General features: G+C 36.3%; 1 protein-coding gene across 1 annotated transcript in view; it reads right to left on the reverse strand.

Annotated features, from left to right (window-relative positions):
- Positions 1-23,998, reverse strand: part of LOC129228019 (alpha-tocopherol transfer protein-like) — a 41,730-nt gene that overhangs the window by 11,572 nt on the left and 6,160 nt on the right. The window contains exons 2-4 of the mRNA XM_054862645.1: positions 15,550-15,753; positions 9,065-9,310; positions 5,220-5,413 (exon numbers count right to left, since the gene is read on the reverse strand). Coding sequence (XP_054718620.1) covers positions 5,220-5,413; positions 9,065-9,310; positions 15,550-15,706 — 597 coding nt within the window. The 5' untranslated portion in view covers positions 15,707-15,753. The remainder of the gene's footprint in view (positions 1-5,219; positions 5,414-9,064; positions 9,311-15,549; positions 15,754-23,998) is intronic.

Raw genomic sequence — 23,998 nt, forward strand, 5'->3', positions numbered from 1 at the left:
TACCACCCATTGGAAAACCAATGAAGGCATTCCCCTATCCGCCACCTGGGGACGCGCCCTCTAGGGGTTACAGGCTCCCCCGAGGGATGTATTTACATTATTTACACTCTTATATATATTTACATATTTACACTCTTATATATTCTAATCTGAGAAAACTTCCTCATATACACAATTAAAAATGTCCCGTTTGGGAGCCACAACTGACACTGCTTCAAAAGATCTTGTTCTTGATAATGCCACATAGAGCTGGCCATGACTAAAAACAGGCTCAGAGAGCACCAAACATATTTTCTCAAACGTTTGTCCTTCTTGTTGTTATTCTGAATCCTTGCCACGTCACGAACAAAAAATGGTTTAACTAAAAACGCGAAAACTCGCCAAGGCTACTTTGCTTGCACAATACTAAAACTACTATAACCCTAAACAAATTTGGCGAAACCTTTCAGCTGAGAATAAAAGGAATAAAGTAAATTCTTTCTCGGTTATTCATTTTGAACTGAACTGTCGTACTGAAGCAGAGAATAGACGACGCTCAAAGCGCCTACGCGTTCAAAACAACATTGCCGATGAACATGATTGTGGAGCAATGTGTGAAGAATGCGAATTTTGTGGTGCTCTTTATTGGCAGAAAGAGCGTAATACTGCAAATAAATATACTAAATGTTGCCATGACGGAAAGGTGCGGTTACCGGCATTGTGTGACGCACCTGATCTGTTGAAGGAACTGCTGACTGAAAATTCCCCAGCCGCTAAAAATTATCGGCAGCGAATCAGAGAATACAACTCTGGAAATGGCTCGTCTTAAATTGGATTCAAGAACGGTTTCCTGCCTTCTTTGAGCTTTTCTTTGCTGATTAAGGTTGAAATGGGCCACAGCCCGACTCAAACTCATCTCAAAAAAAAAAAAAAGTTCGTTGAGTATTCTGTGATTCAAGATTTCAAAACAACGTAGAAGTTTGTTTACATGATTTATCGGCGAAGTGTTGCCAACAGAGGTTTAGAAATTCACCCCTTCATTTGCCGGCACGTAAGAGAATTATATATATAGATTGTTGCATTAATAAGGCTATTTTTATTCGCAAAAAAAAAAAAAAAAAAAAAAAAAATCAACACCTCTTGGAGCGATTGGCGTCAAAATTCAACCAAAGCCTGTTTACATATGGATTCACATATATTCCAAATTTCAACCAGAACGTAGCATTACTTCTTGAGATAGGGCACTCACAATGGAAACTAGTATGTTGTGGCCATCACGAAACTTTCTTCTATATATATTTTTTTTTTTTTTTCTGATCCCTCCCCATGCTTGACGAGGAAGCAATATTCCCAACAAAAACAAAATGACACATGCAAAAACTTGACGACTATCCCAATGTCTGAATTATTGCAAAAGCAAAGCAAAGAGCGAAAATTGAAAGTTATTTTAAAAGCCTTGCTTGAATGAATTACATATATTTTATTTGTTAACAAACATAAGATGGCAACAGTTCAAAATTTTAAATCATTGAGATCAGGGAGATTAAAGGGAAGGAGATAAATCTTTACTATGCAGAAGTGGCAACGTTTGTTCACTATTTCCAGAGGGCGCTGTATGTGCACCGCTCCCGTCAATCGCAGCAGATCAATGTAAATGATGCTAAGTTTCTCATTTTTTTAGAGGCAGCTATTAAAGCAAAATAAAGAAAAAACTGCTGGAAATTTGTTGTAATAAGGGGTCAATATAGTGGACGATGTACGGCTTTCGTCTACAGGAAGTTAGCGCAGTATTTTGATGGAAAAATGTATTTTATTTTTCATCACCAACTTGCCGAATTCGTCTGCTATTAATATTGCGCTGTGCGATGTTTTATTTTTTACGAGTGTGAATGTTTCTATTCCTGAAAATAATTGACGAAATGAGAATGTAGTAGAATTAATTACGTAAATACTTTTTTTAATTAGTTGTAAATTTCGTGACATGCTTCGAGAACTAATTAAAGCGAAACAATTTTTTGCTTTCACGACCTTTAACAAAAAAAAAATAAATGTTAATGTTCTATTCACTTAACTTCAAGCTGATATTGATTGTAATAATTTTATTCACGTGTTTTCTCACTGCTTAAACAGAATTGTTATCATTATTTTTTTATTATTATTGCATTTTTTTCTACAACTAAATCGGAAAAAAATCGGGAAACCTTTTTCATTTAAAAAATACACATGATTATTTTCAACAGAAAACCTCACAAACTATCTCAAAAAAGCGTTCCAAGGTATAATTTTTTTGAATGAATAAGGTTTCTCGATTTTTTTTTTCATTTGGTTGTCGAAAAAAATGCAATCTGTTTAAGCAGTGAGTAAACACGTGAATAAAATTATTATAATTAATATCAGCTTGAAGTTAAGTGAATAGAATATTAACTTTTATTTTTATCTGTTGAAGGTCGTGAAAGCAAAAAATTATTTCGCTTTAATTAGTTCTCGAAACATGTCACGAAATGTACAACTAATTAAAAAAAGTATTTACGTAATTAATTCTACTACATTCTCATTTCGTCAATTATTTACAGGAATAGAAACATTCCAACTCGTAAAAAATAAAACATCGCACAGCGCAATATTAATAGCAGACGAATTCGGCAAGTTGGTGACGAAAAATAAAATAAATTTTTCCATCAAAATACTGCGCTAACTTTCTGTGGACGAAAGCCGTACATCGTCCACTATATTGTCCCCTTATTACAACCAATTTCCAGTAGTTTTTTTCTTTTTTTGCTTTAATAGCTGCTTCTAAAAAAAAGAGAAACTTAGCATCATTTACATTGATCTGCTGCGATTGTCGGGAGCGGTGCACATACAGCGCCCTCTGGAAATAGTGAACAAACGTTGCCACTTTTACACTAGCAATCCCGTAGGACATTTCTCTCCTTCTTCCTACTCCGTGATTGAGATAATATTTCCTATCATTTCCATACAATTAAAATCACGAGAAATACGCAGACGACAATCTATTACGATTTATCTTTCTTATTGTTGCATTAATAAAAATATTTTTATTCTCAAAAAAAAAAAAAAAAAAAATCAACACCTCTTGGAGCGATCGGCGTCAAAATAGAACCAAAGCCTGTTTACATATGGATTCACATATATTCCAAATTTCAACCAGAACGTAGTATTACTTCTTGAGATAGGGCACTCAAAATGGAAAAAAAGAACGGGTGATTGCGCTACCCCCCTTTTAGCTGTTGACACAAAAATAAAATCAGTTCTTATACCCACTAAGGGCTACTTGCCGATAAATTTTTCTTTCATTCCGTTCATTATTTCTTGAGATACAGCAGTCACAATTGACGACAAAAAACGTTCTACAGCTCAACCCCCGTTTGAGTTATTGACACCAAAATTGAATCAGCACCTGTTCCTGTTAATACCAACATATGGACCAAATTTTGTTTGATTCCGCCAGTTACTTCCTGAGGAATAGCAAGCACGCGTAACTCGAAAAACGTCCCATTGCTCCACCCCCCTTGGAGGAATTCGCGCCAAAAACTAATTGGCACAAGTTCACATAGGGGCACATATGTGTACTAAATTTCGTTCGATTTCATGCGGTAGTTTTTGTTGTAGAGTGGCCACAAAAAACTGGTCACACACAGACGTGACACACATACATACACACACACACACACACACACATACATACATACACACACACACACAGACAGACAGACATTTTCCAAAAATGGTCGAAATGGACTCAGCACACCTCAAAACGTTCGAATCCGTCAAAATTCGAAATTCGAAAATTTGCACGAATCCAATACTTTCTTCTATATATTAGATATAGAAGAAAGTAAAAAAGAACGGGCGATTGCGCTACCTCCTTTTTAGCTGTTGACACCAAAATAAAATCAGCTCTTATACCCACTAAGGGCTACTTGCCGATAAATTTTTCTTTCATTCCGTTCATTATTTCTTGAGATACAGCAGTCACAATTGACGACAAAAAAACGTTCTATAGCTCAACCCCCGTTTGAGTTATTGACACCAAAATTGAATCAGCACCTGTTCCTGTTAATGGCAACATATGGACCAAATTTTGTTTTATTCCGCCAGTTACTTCCTGAGGAATAGCAAGCACGCGTAACTCAAAAAACGTCCCATTGCTCCACCCCCCTTGGAGGAATTCACGCCAAAAACCAATGGGCACAAGTTCACATACGGGCACATATGTGTACCAAATTTCGTTCGATTTCATGCGGTAGTTTTTGCTGTAGAGCGGCCACAAAAAACTGGTCACACACAGACGTGACACACATACACACACACACACACACACATACACACACACACACACAGACAGACATTTTCCAAAAATAGTCGAAATGAACTCAGCACACCTCAAAACGTTCGAATCCGTCAAAATTCGAAATTCGAAAATTTGCACGAATCCAATACTTTCTTCTATATATTAGATATAGAAGAAAGTAAAAAGGGTAGCGCAATCGCCCGTTCTTTTTTTCCATTGTGAGTGCCCTATCTCAAGAAGTAATGCTACGTTCTGGTTGAAATTTGGAATATATGTGAATCCATACGTAAACAGGCTTTGGTTCAATTTTAACTCCAATCGCTAAAAGAGGTGTTGATTTTTTTTTTTTTTTGCGAATAAAAATAGCTTTATTAATGCAACAATAAGAAAGATAAATCGTAATAGATTGTCGTCTGCGTATTTCTCGTGATTTTAATTGTATGGAAATGATCGGAATTATTATCTCAATGATTTAAAATTTTTAACTGTTGCCATCTTATGTTTGTTAACAAATAAAATATTTGTAATTAATTCAAGCAAGGCTTTTAAAATAACTTTCAATTTTCGCTCTTTGCTTTGCTTTTACAATAATTCAGACATTGGGATGGTCGTCAAGTTTTGGCATGTGTAATTTTGTTTTTGTTGGGAATATTGTTTCCTCGTCTAGCATGGGGAGGGATCAGAAAAAGGAAAAATGTAGAAGAAAGTTTCGTGATGGCCACAACATACTAGTTTTTTCCGTTTTGTTTTTAATATTAAATTGTTAACGATGAAAAGCAGAAAAAAAAGAGTTTTATACAAAATGATTTTACGTAATCACAAAAACCTTTTCTATCAAAAGTTTCATTATGTCACACACAGATTTGTCCGCAAAGATTTGTCAATAACTGATGTCAAATGGATAGTCCATTGGAAAAAGGGACCTCACCTGTGTGCCGTGGTAGAGGAGGTATATGTTCTGTGGAGTGATGTATCTCAGATGTCGCAAGGGATTGCTGTTGACATCGAAGATGACCTTGAAGCCGTTGAGTTGCGTCATGGGGTCGCGCAGGGACTGCAGCACTATCACCGCCACCATCCGCTTCACCTCTTCGACGGGGAACACGGTGGGGTCCCAGTTGTCTGCGAAGAGAAAGACAATACAGTCAAACTTGTCTATCTCGAATTTTACGGAAGAGAAGAAAAATTCGACATATGAAGGTTTCGAGATACAGAGGTTTTGAAAAAAGTTCTAAAAATAAGGAATTGGAGCAATGACTCGAAAGTAAAATTTTGAAGCACTTTCACTAATCAACAATGTCCCCTTCCTCTCAGTTTCCAAATAGATATAAGTGCTGGAAAACTTGCTTCTTGTACATAAAGTTTTAATTCTGGAGCATAATGTGACTGCTAATATTAAGAAAAATGCTTTTTGTCCCCAAATTCCAGTTAATGAAAATCGTTGAGGATCGAATTCAAGAAAGACACTGTAGTCGAAATTCGAGATATACAGGTTTTCAGAAAATTTCATTCGAGACAAACATGGTGGAAAACATTGAATTAATACTTTATGCGCAGGGAAAACGAAAAACTTCGACATAGAGAGTTTTTTGAGATAGGCAGGTTTGAGATAAACAGGTTCGACTGTATTTGCAACATCGTTTATTATGCAGAGCGCATCTTTCGCTTTCCGTCCACCTAGCTAGACAAACAGAACAAAAGGAACGTTTAACCCTTAATTGTCTGATTTTTTAGAAACCTTTTTAAACATTTAGCAGTAAGTTACCCGCCCTAAGCCAGGGCTAAGGCAGAACTACATGCAGTATATCAGACAGACCGGTTATCACAGCTAGAGACTGCAGTTCCGTTCTTGTTAGAACTTATCAGTCTGGAATAGTGAATAACTGAGTTAGGGGCAGATGTCATCATATTGAAGCTGAGTCGTGTCAGCTTCAATGGAATGACATCTGCCTCCAGCTCTGTTAGTCACTATTCCAAGCTGGTGAGTTCTAATAAAAACGAAACAGCACTCTCAGGATATGATAACCAGGCTGCTTGTTATATTGTATGTAGTTCTGCCTTAGCCCTGGCTTAGGGTCGGTAACTTACTGCTAAATACCCAAACTTTGCCTTCAATTCACGAGTCAAACCCACACCATGCAGAGGACATTCGCTGGTGAGGTAACTCTATTTTATCTAGCAGTTTGTCGTCAATCTCAGTTTCAATGAGATGACATCTGCCTCCAGCTCGATTATTCACCATTCCTGACTGAGGAGTTCTAATAAGAACGAAACTGCAGTCTCAGGATGGGATAACTGGGATGTCTGGTATATTGCTTTCCTAACATTGTTCCGTAGCTTTTAATTCCGGTTTAAATCGTGCGAATAGTGCTTCAAATTAGTGAAGCACCGTTTATACGTTTTTGAAGGGACTGCATGAAGAAGCGTACAAATGAAAAAAACGTATAATAGGTATACGTTAATGTGTATTGGACTCTGCAGTGACCAATTAAAAAAACGTATAAATGATAAAAGCGTATAAAAGAGAAACGTATAAATGGTGCTTCACTTTTGTGTTAAGCACGGTTTTTGGTTAAAAGCCCAGTTAGCAGCATTTGACTTCGATTGAAAAACACGAATAGGGTGGGCAAAGAGAAATGAGGAAATATGTGCCGTTTTTAGCCCCACCTATCTGATAGTATTGCAACCATGTAATAACAGTTGTACTCTAGTTAGGAAAAAAGGAAATCTCTGAAGATCAAAGCATAGCATAATGCAAGCAATTTTCAAAAATTGATACTCATCTTATATAATTAAAAGCTGAGCGTATGTACCTATGTATGTAACTATGTATGTATGTATGTCCAAGTTACTTCTCCTGGACGACAGTAAACTGACCCTCGAACCAGGTATCGATTGATTCGTAATCTTCCCGTCTATATGTTTGGCTATTTAACATAATCCTCTGATAATAATTAGCGGAGATATCAATCAAAAACTATTAACTATGACACTTAGATTTCGACATGAAATTCCTATTTTTCGAAGGCTTTCCTCCATTCAAATTATTATTCAGTGCTTCATCTCAACTTTCCGCTACAATGCTTTTATTAAAATTTATAGCGTGAAGAAAATCATAGACTAATAATAAGAGTAATTCTTATTATTAGTCTATGAAGAAAATCGTTGAGACGAAAGATATGTTGCCATTTTTTTCTCGAATATTAACAAGTAAAATTCAAGCAAACTTTTGTTTTAAAGGCTTTCCCCTGTAATCGGGGGATTTAAAATGTTTACTTTTTATTTTTTTTTCCGCAATCTGCCGCAAAATTTTGCTGTTTTTTTTTTTTTTTTTGTTTTTGTTTAAACCTGAGTTGTTGAACACGCGTCACTTGACGTAACTTTTATTTTCGAGGTGAACCGTGCAAAGCCGGGCGTCGCAGCTAGTGTAGTATTATTTTATGGGAAGTAAAAACATTCTTCTATTGTTATAAAACAAGTAGCTGTGCTCGCGCTATAAAGTTAAAAAAAAAAAATCTTTGAGCAAATGACAAACTCCCTTCCCACTCCGAAGTGAATTAAAGATTCTGTTTCGTTAATTAAAATGGGCACATTTTATTTTACCGAAACTCGAAGCATATTCCATGAAGTTATTTAAAAAAATCCTGATATAATGACGACAACTGTCTGTCAAAACTACCTCTTCCAATGAAAATAGCAGCTACTTTACATGCGCTTAAGGGGTCTAAGGATCTTTAACCTTCAAAGTTTTCGACTTTCTGGAAAAAATATATGTTAGGCATCATTTATTTCTGAACAATTTGATACCTTATTTTCGCATTGATACCTTATTTTCGTATTTGATACCTTATTACGCATTTCTTTATTATTATTATTAAAGAAATGCGTAAATTTTCCCCATAGAGATTCATGTTAACAGCTGCTGTTTGTCTTTTTTTCTCAGGTTTTGATTTCTCATTTTGCGTGCGTGATATCTCAGAAAGTTTCTTATATATTTCTGTAAAACTTGTCTGGTTTGTTTTAATGTGCTGAACCTAAATTTTAACTTAAAAATAACAGTTAATATTAAAAGAAAATATATTTCCGCCCATAATTTTGGAAAATTTTGTTGTTAATTTATAAAATTTCAAAAAAATAAATAATTAATTAAAAAAGTAATAAATTTAGGTTCAGATCATAAAAATAAACCAGACAAACATGCATGATAAAATTTTACAGAAATATATAAGAAACTTTCTGAGATGCACGCAAAACGAGAAACCGGCACCTGAGAAAAAGAAGATTAAACAGCTGCTGTTAACATACATCTCTACGGGGAAAGTTTACGCAATTTTGCGATAACTTGGAAAGGTTTTTGCGTATGGTATTAAATAAGGTATCAAATTGTTCAGAATTAAATTATGCAAAACATTTATTTTTTCCAAAAAAGTGGAAAATTTTGAAGGTTAAAGGTCCTTAGACCCCTAAGCCATTCAAAACCACCGTAGCGAAGCGTTTAAAATTAAATAATAAGATTATAACTTGTAACTAACCGAGATCCGGAAGAAACTACTAACTCAAAGAACGAAGAATCTTTTTGAAATACTTAGTATAATAAGAACAAAATTAAAATCGTGGCTTCCCCTGAAGAAAAAAAAAAGATGGCAAATTCAAATCTTTCATTACTTTTGTGACACCTTTTATAACAGGTAAGAGTGATGGTGCCATACATTGAGTAAAAGGGGAGGTGCCATATTGACTAGCAACCAGTAACTGTTAAGTTTAATTCCTTACCTAGTTGGACAAGTATAATGGCACAACCATCCGGGCACCTCCATGGCAGAAAGACAGCGATGCGATCGGTGGATGTCCGGACGATGCGGTCGAAATGAAAGTTCCGGAACATATCCGGATTCTTTTTCCGCAGCTTGACGTAGGCCTTCAGGGTCGACAAGGCCCTGTCGACGTTGAACTTCCGGAAGAGCAAGTACTGCATGAGGAAGTCGTCATCCAGTTCCGTGTTGCACAGGCTCTTTTCGTCTGCGAAATGATCAAGATCACTGTCTGACCACGCATTGTATGGAAAGACAAACATCCGTTTTACAGCCGGAAATGGACGAATCTATTATTTTTTTACCGATGTCAGCTTTTAGAGAAGCAGGGTCTCATTCAAATGAGCGGAATACCGGCATCAAATTTTAATTTTCTCCCTTATTCACATAGATTCGTCTTATCTGGACGTTTGGAAATTCCATGCAATCCGTGGTTGGACAGTATATGAGGACCAGGTTAGGTGGGTGGGTCAGGAGGGGTGCAACTGACCCCCTGACTTTGAGAAATCATTGTGTTTCCGTATATGTAAGAGTGGTTTTTGAAGCTTTACAATGCACCCAAACCTGTTTTTATGCGGTGAACAGAGACTGCATAAAAAATTGTTCGAAATTTCACGAGTACCTATAAAAAGTTGTTTTCGCAACACAGTTTACTTTTTATTTATTATTATTTTTTTTTTAATGCGGTGGATAGGTACCGTATAAAAAAAGTCTCACGTAGAAAATAACCCAAAAAATTATGTTTAAACGAAATCAAAATAAACCAAGTAATGATAATTTTTCCGACTCCCGAAAAATTTGTCGAATAAGGAAATTTTTGGAAGGTCACAGTGACTTCACATCGAGATGCCCCTGTCGTCACTTGAAGATACTACCTCGCACTCGTTTTATAAATAATTTCCGCTCGTTTTATAAATAATTTTCATATACCGCACACACACACACACACACACAAAACAAAAACAAAAAAAAAAAGACCGCGCAAAAACAAGTTTGGGTGTATAATATACATTGACTTTATACCCTGTGACCCCCCTCCCCCCTTGGAAAAATCTGAAATGACTGGTTTCATGAGGACATTGAAGGTTTAATCTAGCTGCCAGAGACATTTTACCACATGAAACAGTTTCTGTAAGAGTCTCATATCACATATCATATCACACTCCAAGGTCCCCCCATACCTAGCACTATTTGTGGTTTAACCGGTTGAATGGGGCCCTGAAGACAGCTCTGTTTTTCTGATCCAGACCAAAAGCCGAGCTATCCCTGGTCTAGCACCCCTACAGGCAGTGTTGCCAGATTGGGAGAAATTTCCCCATTTTGGGGAAATCTTGTGCTCTCTGGGGAAATTTTGGGGAAATAGGTTTTGGGGGGAATTCTTTGGGGAATTTTTTTTTCTTGGGGGAAAACTTGGGGAAAAAAAAACCTCAGGAAAAAATAATTTTTTTTCGTATTTGAATTCGCGTCTTTAAATCTGGTAGTTACATGCCACTGTAGTTACATTGATTGTATCATAAAGCGTTGGTTTACATGAAATACACCGCCAGCTCAGTCATTACATCCGAGGACTGCAGTTTCGTGCTAGCACTCATCAGCCCGGCATAAGAGTGTCAAACAAACTGGTAGCTAATATCGAAAATCCTATAGGACGGTAACTTACTGAAAATAGCGTTGGTTTAGCTTTTCTCAACTTTGTGGAATTCGCATTTTGCATTATGTGGAATGTTATGCTACAGAATTCGCATTAATGTTCTGCTTGAGTAACTAGTTGATACGTGAAACGAGTAAAAATAAGTGAGTGTGATGAAGAAAAAAATTGGATAAATTTATACGAAGTTCTTAGTTTAAATGTACATACAGAAGTAGAGTAGTAAATGCGATTAGAAAAAAAAATATTCAGTTATTTCTTATCTCTCGGTCAGGCGCTTGTATTTATGAAGAAAAAAAAAAGCGAAAATGAAAAAAAAAAAAAAAGTTGGGGAATTTTATAAGAAAATTTGGTTATTTGGGGAAAAAATTGTTTTTCAAGAGACAAAAATATCATAGGAAGTCGATACATTTTATGAAACTATTAGTGAAAAAATAATTTTTGAATTTGGGGAATTTTCATAGAAAACATCGCTTTTTGGGGAAAAGTTGCAAGGGAAGTGGGGAAATCTGGATTTGACCATCTGGCAACACTGCCTACAGGTATTGATTCACTTAGAGGACTTATCGATTTGTCTGGCGTCGAACACGAGACCCTTGGTTTATGAGTCCGACGACTTACAGTCTCCAAGTTGCACAGACTTTTCTCGTTTGCAAAATAAGAATTATTTTCTACGTTGCAAGAACAAATCTTTGAAAAATAGAACCATTCCGACAGCTGTTCTAGGTTGCTTAAGCGTTCCCCTTCTGTAAAATACAATAATAGTTTGATTTTAATTCCTTCAAATGTTGCTTTCAGTAGCGAATTTTAGGCGGGCCAGGGGGGCATTGCCCCCCAAAAAGGATGAATTAGTTTATCTATTTTATTTATTTCTTTTTAATTGACCTTCCTTTTGCATTTTTTTACGTAGTTCATCAAAAAGAACACAAAACACACACAGCATATTTTGAATAAAAGCATTTTTGTTTGTTGAAGAAGTATTACTAGAGTCAGAGGTCCAGAGTTGCAGAATAAATTAAACTCACTGGTTTCGAATTCAAGGGACCGTGTTATCGTAATTCTTCTTTGACGGATTCAATGATAACCATTTTTTTTTTTTAATGTGTAGGCGCACCTAAAAGAGTCATTTGGATCCAGGAACCTATTAGCATAATAATAGATTTCTTTTTCAGCTTATGAAAAATGCAAAGTGAAAGAAATCATATGGTAGTTTCTTGGAAAAAACATGATTTTTAATGGAAACGGCATGTAGTATCAATATGTTATCTCAACTCTATAATGTCTTTTTGAACAAATCAGCAACTGTTTTGAAATTTGCACAGAAATAGTTTCTGAATTAGTAAAACTTGTATGTTATGAAGTTATGATTTTCTTTATAAACTAATTTAAAAAAAAAACTCAAGTGATGTATAGGTTTATTAAATAACCTTGCCGTCGTGTTATAATCACGGGACGCGGAAGCGTCCCGCCGCGAAGGAAACCAAACGTCAGCAGCCAACAAAAGCAAATCCACCGCCAAGAAAGACGAAAGAAAATAAAAGCGACTAAGAACAGTTTACGAGACAGAACAAGTTGGGTTTTTTTTTTGGGTTTTTCACTCCTCTGTATCTCAGCCTCATAAAAACCCCTGGAGTTGATTTTTGGTAAGCTCGATCTCTGGTGGCCCCTGAACACATAAACCAAAATACAATCCCCTGGACCATCAGGGGGAGGAGGAACTTAAGTTAGAAAATCGCTCTTCAAAAAAGTTTTCGCTTTCTTTGACAGGGCTACAGCCCAGATGAGAAGAGGAATCGAGCTGAAATTTCGCACACACATTCCTTGTGCCCTACTGATGTGCCTTTTGTGCCATTTGACCCCTGTCCCTCCCCCCTTGTTTTTACCCCCCAAATCGTTCCTTCCCGGAGTTCTGCAGCAGTCCCCCGGGGGGCTATGGTAATGATTTTGTGTATACATATTCTTGGGGGGCCATTAAGGACATATACAAAAATTCAAACCCCAGGGACAAGATGGACCGGAGTAATTAAAGTTTGAAAATCACCACTTTTCCCTAAATTCATATGTACTTACTCTCAGCTTACAGGGTTTGTTAATCTCTGACTTCAATTGCAAGGGAAGAATGGAAAATTATAGGTGATAATGCACTTTTGACTGTGTCATAAAGTAAAGATTAACACAATAAAAATCTATTCAGTAAAAAAAAAAATTAAAAATTAATTTGAATTTTGTCATCTTGAATTCAAATTATGTTTTTCGCGATCACGAGTGTGTGTGTATATGTAAGCGTGTGTGTTTGTGTGTGGGGGGTATGTGTGTGGTGTAGGCATGTGTGTTTGTGTCTGTGTGCAGGCATGAGTGTGTGGGTAGTTGTGTGTATGTGTGTAGGTGTGTGTGGGGGGTATGTGTGTGTGTGTAGGCATGTGTGTTTGTGTCTGTGTGCAGGCATGAGTGTGTGGGTAGTTGTGTGTATGTGTGTGGGGGGGGGTATGTGTATGTGTGTAGGTATATGTGTTTGTGTCTGTGTGCAGGCATGAGTGTGTGGGTAGTTGTGTGTATGTGAGTGTATGTGTGTTCGTGTGTGTATGTGTTTGTGTATGTGTGTAGGTGTATGTATGTGTGTGTAGGTGTATATGTGTGTATGTGAGTGTATGTGTGTATGTGTTTGTGTATGTGTGTAGGTGTATATATGTGTGTGTAGGTGTATATATGTATATGTGTGTAGGTGCGTGTATGTATGCGCGTGTGTGTAGGACATGAACGCAACCTGGAGACGGCTTTCGCTAAAGGTGCGGTGCAGCATCGTGAGGACCCGGTCGACGGTGATGCTGCGGAGGGTGGCGGAGGGAAAAAATGATAGGAGCGTCAAAAACAGTCAAATGAAAGCAATAAGCAATCGTGATTGCTCAAAAAGAGAAGATTTTTAATAAAAGTGTTGTGGAAGTCCCCCCCCTATGCATGTACAAATCATATATGTAGTAAGAGGTCAGCTAAAAAACAAAAAAAAACTCCCCCTCCTTGAAAACTTTCTGGATCCGTCCTTGAATGGCCCATTATTTTTCTGGAAAGCCATCACCTGCAACAGGAGAACAAATCAGAAAAGCCTAAATCTCTCGCTTTAAATGTCAACAATTTACTTGAAAAGTTCAATCCGATGATGTCTGCGATAAATGAAGTGCAATTTAATATGAGTATCTGTTAAGTGGCTTGTCAGTGGGATTTCTTTATTCCTTTCCCTTTTTTTGAAATACTGTTATTTTTGCTCAGAAACATGTAGTAATCAATTTAAAATATCCTCAAGTGTAATTGATACATAAAAAAAATCTATTTAATAAATTGGTAATGAACTTCTGTTATAATTGGCATGCATAAATTGCATCAAGAAAAAATTGATGGATAGGGTTATACAGGTACCCCGCGCAACCTTTTGTGTGCTGTTTAGCACGCGAGTTGTAAAGGGTTAACCTCCTTACCTTCCCCTTTCTCAGTAGACGCGTTCCCAACTTACTTTTCAACCCGGTAAATCTCCGCTCTGGCTCCGCAAAAAACCGATTGAAAAATTCCCCGTTTCCATGTAAACCAATTAACATCTCTATAAATTAATAGATACGTCCATTTCCGGCTATAAACCGGATATTAGCCTTTCAATGTAATCGGTGGTCAGACAATACTTTTACATTTTCTTTCATAGACTAATAATAAGAGTAGACCGAGCTATGGCAACCCTTTTGCTGCTCATAAACCAAACCATGTGACTGGTGGATATCTTAGCAACAGCGGGCGTTGATCGTAGCAGACGATCAACGCCCGCGAGAAATAAAATAAATAGAATTGATGGAACACGGAAGAATGATCTTTTATGGAGTCCGATTTGTAAATTTGTTATTCTGAGTTGTAAATATTTTGTTAATATAGTGAGTTTTTCGTTTAGATAGTACTGTGCATTTTCTTTATTCAATTTTAATAACTCTCTAAGCAATTAAAAATGCAAGCGCCCGAAAAGAATCGGCAAACGGTAAGATTTTTACCTACAATTTCAATTTAAGATACCGATTAGTACATTTTTGCGTTAACGCAAAACGTTTACGCCATTACGTTTACGCCAACGTAGTAGTTCCGAATGAAATTAAAGTTACTGAAATCTGCGATCAAAAACTAATTACTAATGTCAAAATAATGTATAACTAAAAGAGAAACAATTCAATCATCTCTGCACCAGGGGAAAAAATTATAATAAAAATACATTACGTCTTAAAATACATGCCGAGTGCCAAACTATAGATAATCCTGCCAGCTGGCAACCATGCCGCCAAAGTTTTCACCAAGCCTCCCACCAGTCACATGATGTATCCATGAACCAATTTTTTCATCAGCAAGTCTGGGGAAGCTCGGTCTACTCTTATTATTAGTCTATGGGTTCTCCCATTATACCAGAGAAAGCGGATTTTACCCAGCATCCTTAGCGGATAGCAGACGAACTTGTTTCGCGTGATGCATTCCGGGTAGAAACACCGCTTTCACTCCAGAAGCTAGCAGGAGTAGAAAGATTCCACACAAAACCCCGCTAATAACCGGAATGCGGTGAAAAGCAGGTTTTTTCCGGGGTCGAAAGTGTCCATGGAAACGGCCCTAGTGAAGTGACTTCGAACCCGGAATTAGAACCCGAGAATTGTGGGGAAGAATGGAAAACTATTTGAGCATAAGGCACTTTAGGCTGTGTCACAAAGTAAAGATTAACACAATAAAAATTTATGCAGTATCAAAAAATTTCAGATTTTTAGTAAAAGACATCGGATACTTACGTTTCATCATTTCTTTAAGAAGGCGAAGGCCTTGCACCCGCTTTTCCGGTGTGTCTCTAAGTTCGATCTCCGCCTTTCTCCGGTAGTTCTCGGGTAAGTATCCCATTACGAAAGGCAAGATTTCGGGATCGCCCACTTCTGGAGTTCGGACAAACATGGTTGCCTTTTTTCTTTTTCTCCCTCTCTTTCACGGAGCAAGTCCGTCTAGAAGGCATATTAAGAAAGTTTTTTTTAATTAGACATACAGACACATCTGCTATGCTGATGTGTCTGTATAATACATTCCTGCATAATACATAATTAATTAATAAGAAGGACATACATCCCTGTTTTATTTATAAACTAAAAAGGGAAGTAAAGCATTTTCGTGAGAGATATAACTCCCCGTTTTTAGGGTAATAATAGCTTTGACTATGTTTTGACAGAACAAACTTTTCGCAACGAAGCTACTGGTTTGCAAATAAATGTTAATATTCTCGCCTACAGCATCAACCCATATTACTTTGGTAATAATAACTTTGAATATGTTTTGACAGAACAAACTTTTCGCAACAAAGCTACTAGTTTGCAAAGAAATGTTTATATTCCCGCCTACAGCATCGCCCCACATTACTCTGGTAATAATAACTTTGAATATGTTTCGACAAAACAAACTTTTCGCAACTAAGTTTTTCTGGATTGCACAGAAAAGTTTATATTCCCACCTACAGCATCAACCCATATCACTCTGGAAATAATAACTTTGAACATGTTTTGATGTTTTCGCAACAAAACTACTGGTTTGCAAAGAAATGTTTATATTCCCACCTACAGCATCAATCCATATCACTCTGGAAATAATAACTTTGAACATGTTTTGATCTTTTCGCAACAAAGCTACTGGTTTGAACAGAAATGTTTATATTCCCATCTACAGCATCAACCCATATCACTCTGGAAATAATAACTTTGAACATGTTTTGATCTTTTCGCAACAAAGCTACTGGTTTGCAAAGAACTGTTTATATTCCCACCTACAGCATCAACCCATATCACTCTGGAAATAATAACTTTGAACATGTTTTGATCTTTTCGCAACAAAGCTACTGGTTTGCAAAGAAATGTTTATATTCCCACCTACAGCATCAACCCATATTACTCTGAAAATAATAACTTTGAACATGTTTTGATCTTATCGCAACAAAGTTACTGGTTTGCAAAGAAATGTTCATATCCCCACATACAGCATCAACCCATATCACTCTGGAAATAATAACTTTGAACATGTTTTGATCTTTTCGCAACAAAGCTACTGGTTTGCAAAGAAATGTTATATTCCCGCTTACAGCATCAACCCTATTCACTTGGGAAATAATAACTTTGAACATGTTTTGATCTTTTCGCAGCGAAGCTACTGGTTTGCAAAGAAATGTTTATATTTCCACCTACAGCACCAACCCATATCACACTGGTTACCTCCGTGAATCCTGCATCAGGTAGATCCGAATTTAACCTTGCCCAGATAAATGATACGTATGTATAAATTACAATAATAATTCAAAAACACAGCCTTCCTTTTTTTTTCTTTTAAATTCTAGAACAAGATGACTTAAGATAAATATCTGCACTTCCGCAAAATTTGAAAGATAATGGACAGATTTCGAAACTGGCCTTCGAACCTGTTAGCACCCGATCTCCTAATAACTCTTTGCTATCGTACATCGCGCCGACAGGGAAATTTTTCACTCAATTCGATTGTCATTTTATCGCGTGCCAATGGAACAAAGTCCGAAGTCTCGAACGCTGTATTGATTTGAACGCGTTGGGTTTTTTTAAAATATAAATGATGACAGCATATTACGGAAACGTAACAGAATCTCGTGATTGGTTTTGTAACAGTCATTCAAAAGTTAATGAATGGTTTTGGAAAGTGTAATATTAACTCAATTCGTTTAATCACATTGGAGGTTTACCTTGGAAATCTAGATTTTCAAGATTTTTTTTTTTTTTTCAGGGTAGGATTTTCACAGTTATTTGGATTTTGTTTTCAACATTTAGAAAAAGTTTCCTCATTCAGTGGGTTTTCAACACGTTTTTATTAGCTTCACCTGTATGTTATGTATGTAAAAAAACACGCTTTCGTAGCAAAATGAACTAAAAAGTGAAAAATAATCTTTGATGATAGTAGTTGACCAATCACTTAATTTTAATGTAATATAAAAAAGCGTGGGGGGCTTCTTATCAGTTGTCTTGAATTTCCTCCATTTGCTGTCCAAGCAAAAATGTAAATAGACAGCACCCCACGCTTTTTTGCATTGCATTAAAATTAAGTGATTGGTCAACTACTATCATCCAAAGATTATTTTTCACTTTTTACTTCATTTTGCTACGAAAGCGTGTTTTTTTAGTTTTTTAAACTATTATTTTATTATAATAATGACAGTGGCACAACTATTTCTTCTTTTGAGCGGGAGAGGCCATAAAAATTCTTTGATAAGCATGACAGCATTTTTAATCCAGGGGTGCCCCCCCCCCCCTTCGAGCAAACGGCGCACCGCCTAAAAATCGAAATTACCCCTCCCGAAAAGCAAGAGCCCCCCCCCCCCCTAAAAAGGGAAAAATGCCCGTCAAACACCCCCTCCTAAAAATTCCAATGGCTCAGTCTGCGCCATGACCCCCAGGTGTGTACCCCCGTGTAATCATAACTAGGGAGCCCGAAGTTTCGGTGGGAGGTCCTTACCTTTTGGTTGCACCTCTGCATAATCACTTGGATTTTTTTTTTGCATTCATAATTTTTTTCTTTTAATCACAATAATTTTTCACCTAATTTGTTCTTATGATTTTCCTCCGATAATTGAAAATGTCACTTGAGGGCTGTCCTTAAGTGATGTCACAATTTATTTCAATAGTTTTGACTCTCTCCATTAATTTTGTCACAAAGTGTTGCACTTCGTCTTACCTTCCCTTTGTCTCATGTCACACTATATTTCATAAACATATGCTTATAAAAAATGCGTGGTGTCACACTTCTTATAACCCAATTCCTCTCCCTTGTCACAATTTCCAAATTTCCCCACCCCAGTCAAATTGTGACAACATTTGTGGTTAGTCTCTTACACTCTTAATTCAAAAGAGCGAAAAAATAACTCTTAAAAAGAGTGAAATCTATTGCGGGTGCATTCATTCTTTCTGAGTGCTAGCTTTATCGAAAAAAGACGCTTTACAAAAAAACCAAGACTAAAACTTTTCTTTATTCGCGTGAAATTCGGAAACACTCCGTTTGATGAGCAAAATATAAAAACATTCTTTAAAAGAAGGACTCAAAAACATTTTCATTGGTTCGATTCTGTCACGTGATTTTGTTTAGGGAGAATCTTCTATACCTCCACGTTAGGCTTACCCAACGTTGGTCGCGAGTACCAAGTGGATGTCGCTATCTAAATGTCTTCATTTAATGAATTTAAACAATATTTGTTGCCGAATGAGGTTTCTGAAGGAAGTGCACAAAAACTGCATGGTAAGTGCGAAGAATTTTCTTTTTTATCAAAACTTGAAACTGTTAATATTTCTTGAACTGCTCGTATATCATTACAAATCACCCACGTGCAATGTTATGGCGAACTTTTTGTAACTTTTTCTTCCAAATGAATGAAACTTTCATCAACAATTTTGTTTCGGTCATCGAATCAAAGATAGGACATTTGAAACAGTCGTTACCATCTTTGGTGTGTGTGTGTGTGTACTGTATATATATTTTAGGCAGGTGTTACAGACCCGACCATGCGCAAATCTATAGGTCGGATACCGAATCCGCTCCCGATGGTCGGAGCTCCAACCACTGCGTATATTTTAAATTAATCAAATATTGTTTGTGTGTATAATAAACTTTAAAGAGTATCATAAACTTTGTACAATACACTCATTCATATGTGTAACATCCAATTCATTAAGTAAGTGTCCTGACGGGGAGGGGGTGGAAAATTCTCTACATACCCTTGCTTGGAGGGGGGGGGGGTTAGATCCATTCTTACTAATATTTTCTAAGCCGATATTTTATATTAGAAATCCGCGGTCAAGTGGTTTGGCAAATATTATATTTCATTTGCTTCAGGAAGGTAAAAGTATGTATTATAGGATGAGCTGTTTTGTGTTTCAAAGAATGAAACGTGTAAAATACAATAAAAGAATCGCTCTGTGTTTTGCATGTCTTATTTTTAATTAGTATCGCATCATATACAAAAATTATTTGTCGAAAAAACATTCGGTCTAGATTCCTTACAGTAAACATTTCTTTACTCAAAAAGGTTTTGAAAAATAATAATGATAGTTAATTTAAGAACGATCCCAGTGATGTAATATTTGTTATTTTATTATTGTGAAGAAAAAAAAGAATCTTACGTAAGATGGGGGGGGGAGGGAATCTTACATACCCTTACATAGAGGGAAGGGAAGGTCAAAAATATCGCCAAAATTGTCCTTACGTAATTAATGAATGGCCCCGAAGAAACAAAATTGAATTCAAACGTATTTGTCATAATTTATGAGTGACTTTTTAAATTAATTTGAACTGAGGTAACTTTTAAAACATTATTAATGTTAAAAGGCACACCCGAGAATATCAATATAGAGTTTCAAAATTTTAAATCTATTTATTTGGAACTGTGTGGGTTTGTTTAATTTTATTTTAATCTTTAAATTCGGAAATGTACGTAATATTGCACGTGGGTGATTTGTAACGATATACGAGTAGTTCAAGAAATATTACCAGTTAAAGTTTTAATAAATTAGAAAAGTCTTCGTACTTACCATACAGTTTTTGTGCAACCTCTTCGGAAACACTAAAAACAGTTTTTTTTTCACACTTTTTTAACCTAATTTTTTTTTCAAATGAAATAACAATTTTAAAAACAGTTTTAAATTCAAATACACAGCATAAGCACATGAAAACACATTTAAAAAACAATTTCACCAAATGAGAGTGAAATGATTTTATCTATTTTATTCTAAAAAAGAGTGAAATAGCGGCTTTCCAAAACGGAAAGCAGTCACTCATTTAGGATATTAATTTAGTCTTAAAAAAGAGTGGAAAACACTTATCAAAAGGGAGTGAAATTAGCTTATCCAAATGGAGTGAAAATAACCGCTCCGCAAAAGGAATGAAATTCACTCCTATAAGGAAAGTGCGTTTTCGAAACTGTAAAGGAGTGAAAATTTACTCAGTCTGAGTTAAAATCGCTGGAATTTTTTAAGAGAGTAGTTGGTAAAATTTCTCTGCTTGTCATTAGCATTAGAATTTTATTCTCCCTTGGTTGTCTAGTAAACGAAGACCAAACAAAAAGTGGAAAAAAAATTAATTAAAACTTTGTCATCTGGAATTCAAATTATGTTTTTCGCAATCACGAGTGTGTGTGTGTATCTCGGCGTGTGTGTTTGTGTGTGGGGGGGGGGGGCAATGTGTGTTTGTGTGTAGGGGTATGTGTGTGGGTAGGCATGTGTGTTTGTGTCTATGTGCAGGCATGAATGTTGGTAGTTGTGTGTATGAGTGTTTGTGTGCGTGGGGGCGGGGTATGTGTATGTGTGTGTAGGCGTATGTGTTTGTGTCTGTGTGCAGGCATGAATGTGTGTATGTGTTTGTGTGTATGTAGTTGTGTATATGTGTGTATGTGTGTGTATGTAGTTGTGTATGTAGTTGTGTATATGTGTGTATGTGTATGTAGTTGTGTATGTGTGTGTATGTATGCGCGTATGTGTAGGATATGGACGCAACCTGGAGGCGGTTTTCGCTAGAGGAGCAGCATCGTGAGGTGGCCGGTCGACGGTGATGCTGCAGAGAGTGCTGGCGGGAAAATAAAATGATAGGACCTCAAAGCAGTCAAATGAAAGCAATAAGCAATCGTGATTGCGCCAAAAAAAAAAAAAAAAAATCCACGCACACACACACACACACGCAAAAAAAAAAGGCAAGCAGTTTTAAAAATTGGTACACATATACAAAACGGGTCCCTGAAGAGCATATTAAAAGTCACCAGTGGAAGGCGGAACTCGTGCCGCTTTCTGGGTTTTTAGTTCCTTTTTTCAATTTTCGTATTTTATCTCAAACACTATTTTCTTGTGAGCAAAATTGTAAGTAACTTTAAGAGCATAAAAGTATATTTAAAAAGCTTTTTTTGTTTTTAATGTAGCTGTAATAAGTGCCGAGTAATTTAGTTTTAAAGTTAGTGAATCTATGAAAAACTGACCATTTTACCTTTCTTTTATACTTTGGAAGAATCTTCAAAGATTGATTTGCTATAATTCTTTCTTCTTTTTTACGTGAAGTAGTGCGGGTCATTAGAGTGATTTGATTTCTTGAAATTGGAATTCAGATGGTGGTGGACGAGGGTGAGAAATGAAGCTAGGCAAAAATATATGCAGAATGTTATTTCATTCTTTCCCCCCTCACCGACTAGCCCAGCAAACGAAGGCCCAAAATGAGGGTGATAAAAAACATAGTTTTGAAAAATGACCGACATGTACCAATAGGTCTCCTAACGAACATACTAAAAGGAGCACAATTGTTAATTAGTAAATTTAAAAAGTGTACATTTATCTTTAAAAAGCTTTTTGCCTTTTTATTGTAACTATCATAGGTGCCAAGGCCCGGATCTATACATTTTAGACCCCCTTGCAACAAAATCTGTAGGGCCTTTCCCCAGAAGCCAGTATTGTATATTTGCAACGTTAACAAGACTTTTTTTTTTTTTAATTTCTTGGGTCGTTGGGTCCTTTAAGGACGTGGGCCCCCCTGTGCTGTGGGGTTTGCGGGTACGTAGATCGGGGCCTTATAGGAGCTGATATGTTTAATTTCAAAACTTGTGAATTTTTGAAAAACTGTCTATTTTTCAACTCTTTCTTCTTTTTTGTTTGAAGTAATGCAAGTTATTAAATTGCTTTTTTTACTTCCTTTTACAAAAAAGGAAGTATTGTATTCGCGAAAAAAATTTCACTCAAAAATCGGCCTTAATTTCCATTTTGCTCACCCCCAAATGAATGTTGAGTTTTTTTTCTCTACCCGACTTAGGTACATATGTACCTAAGAACGTATAGATGCCCGAAATATCCATTTTGACGATCCCCGAGTTAATTACAACAAGTTTTCTCGTGATGTCTGTATGTACGTATGTATATCGCATAACTCACGAACGGAATGTCCTAGAAAGGTGAAATTTGGTACGTAGACTCCTAGTGGAGTCTAGTTGTGCACCTCCTTTTGGGTTGCATTCGGATGCTCCAAAGGGGGTCTTTTGCCCCTTTTTTGGGGGTAAATCATTGTTTATTTCGATGTAAACTCAAGTGGTGTTATGATTTGGCGGGCACTTGGCGATATATCACCAGTCTTTTGGTCGCCAAGTTTTGTCGCCAACTTGGCGACAAATTTGGCAATTTTTTTTTCAACTTTTTTTTTTTTTTAAATCTGGTTTCAATTTGGCCACTGTTGGTGATGTTTAGAGAGTAAACTATTGAATCACATTAAAACTGCCAATAATGAGAAAATGACATTAAATTGGAGTAAAAGGAAGTCATGTGATGCACACATCAGCTCGTATGTTTGAAGTAATGCAAGTCATTAAATTGCTTTTATTTGATTAAAGCAGAGTATCAACGAAGCAAACGAAGAAAAATATTTGAACGTGCTCTTTTTATTCTTATCTTCTTTCCCCACCAGTGACTATGCACATTATTTCGCTGCTTGATCTGTGTTCTGTCCTTTGAATCATGTTTATATATGAACGGCTGCTCGGAGCTCGGTCGTAAGGGGCCATTCATTAATTACTTAAGGATATTTTTTTTTTTTTTTTTTTGCAATTTTTGATCTCCCCTTCCCCCAAGTAAGGGTAAGTAAGATTTTTCACCCCTCCCCCTTATTCTTACATAAGATTCCATTTTGGTTTTCAGAAATAATGAATCTTACATCACTGGAATCGTTGTTAAATTCACTATTATTTATTTAAACCTTTTTTGTGTAAAGAAATATTTCCTAGAATCTAGACTGAATGTTTTTTCGATATTTCTTTGTATATGATGCGATACTAATTAAAAATGAAACATGCCATACAATAGTGCGATTCTTTTGTTATATTTTACACTAATTCATTCTTTGTAAAACAAATAAAACGAGCTGATGTGTGCATCACATGACTTCCTTTTACTCCAATTTAATGTCATTTCCCCATTGTTGGCAATTTTAACGTGATTCAATTGTTTACTCTCTAAATATCACCAACAGTGGCCAAATTGAAACCAAATTTAAAAAAAAGAGGAAAAAAACGCCAAGTTTTGTCGCCAAGTTGGCGAAAAAACTTGGCGACCAAAAGACTGACGATATATCGCCGACAAATTATAACACAACTTGAGTTTACATCGAAATTAACAATGATTTCCCCCCAAAAAGGAGCAAAAGACCCCCTTAGGAACATCCGAATGCAACCAA

This window comes from Uloborus diversus, chromosome 8 (assembly GCF_026930045.1).
Source record: "Uloborus diversus isolate 005 chromosome 8, Udiv.v.3.1, whole genome shotgun sequence".
Lineage (NCBI taxonomy): Eukaryota > Metazoa > Arthropoda > Arachnida > Araneae > Uloboridae > Uloborus > Uloborus diversus.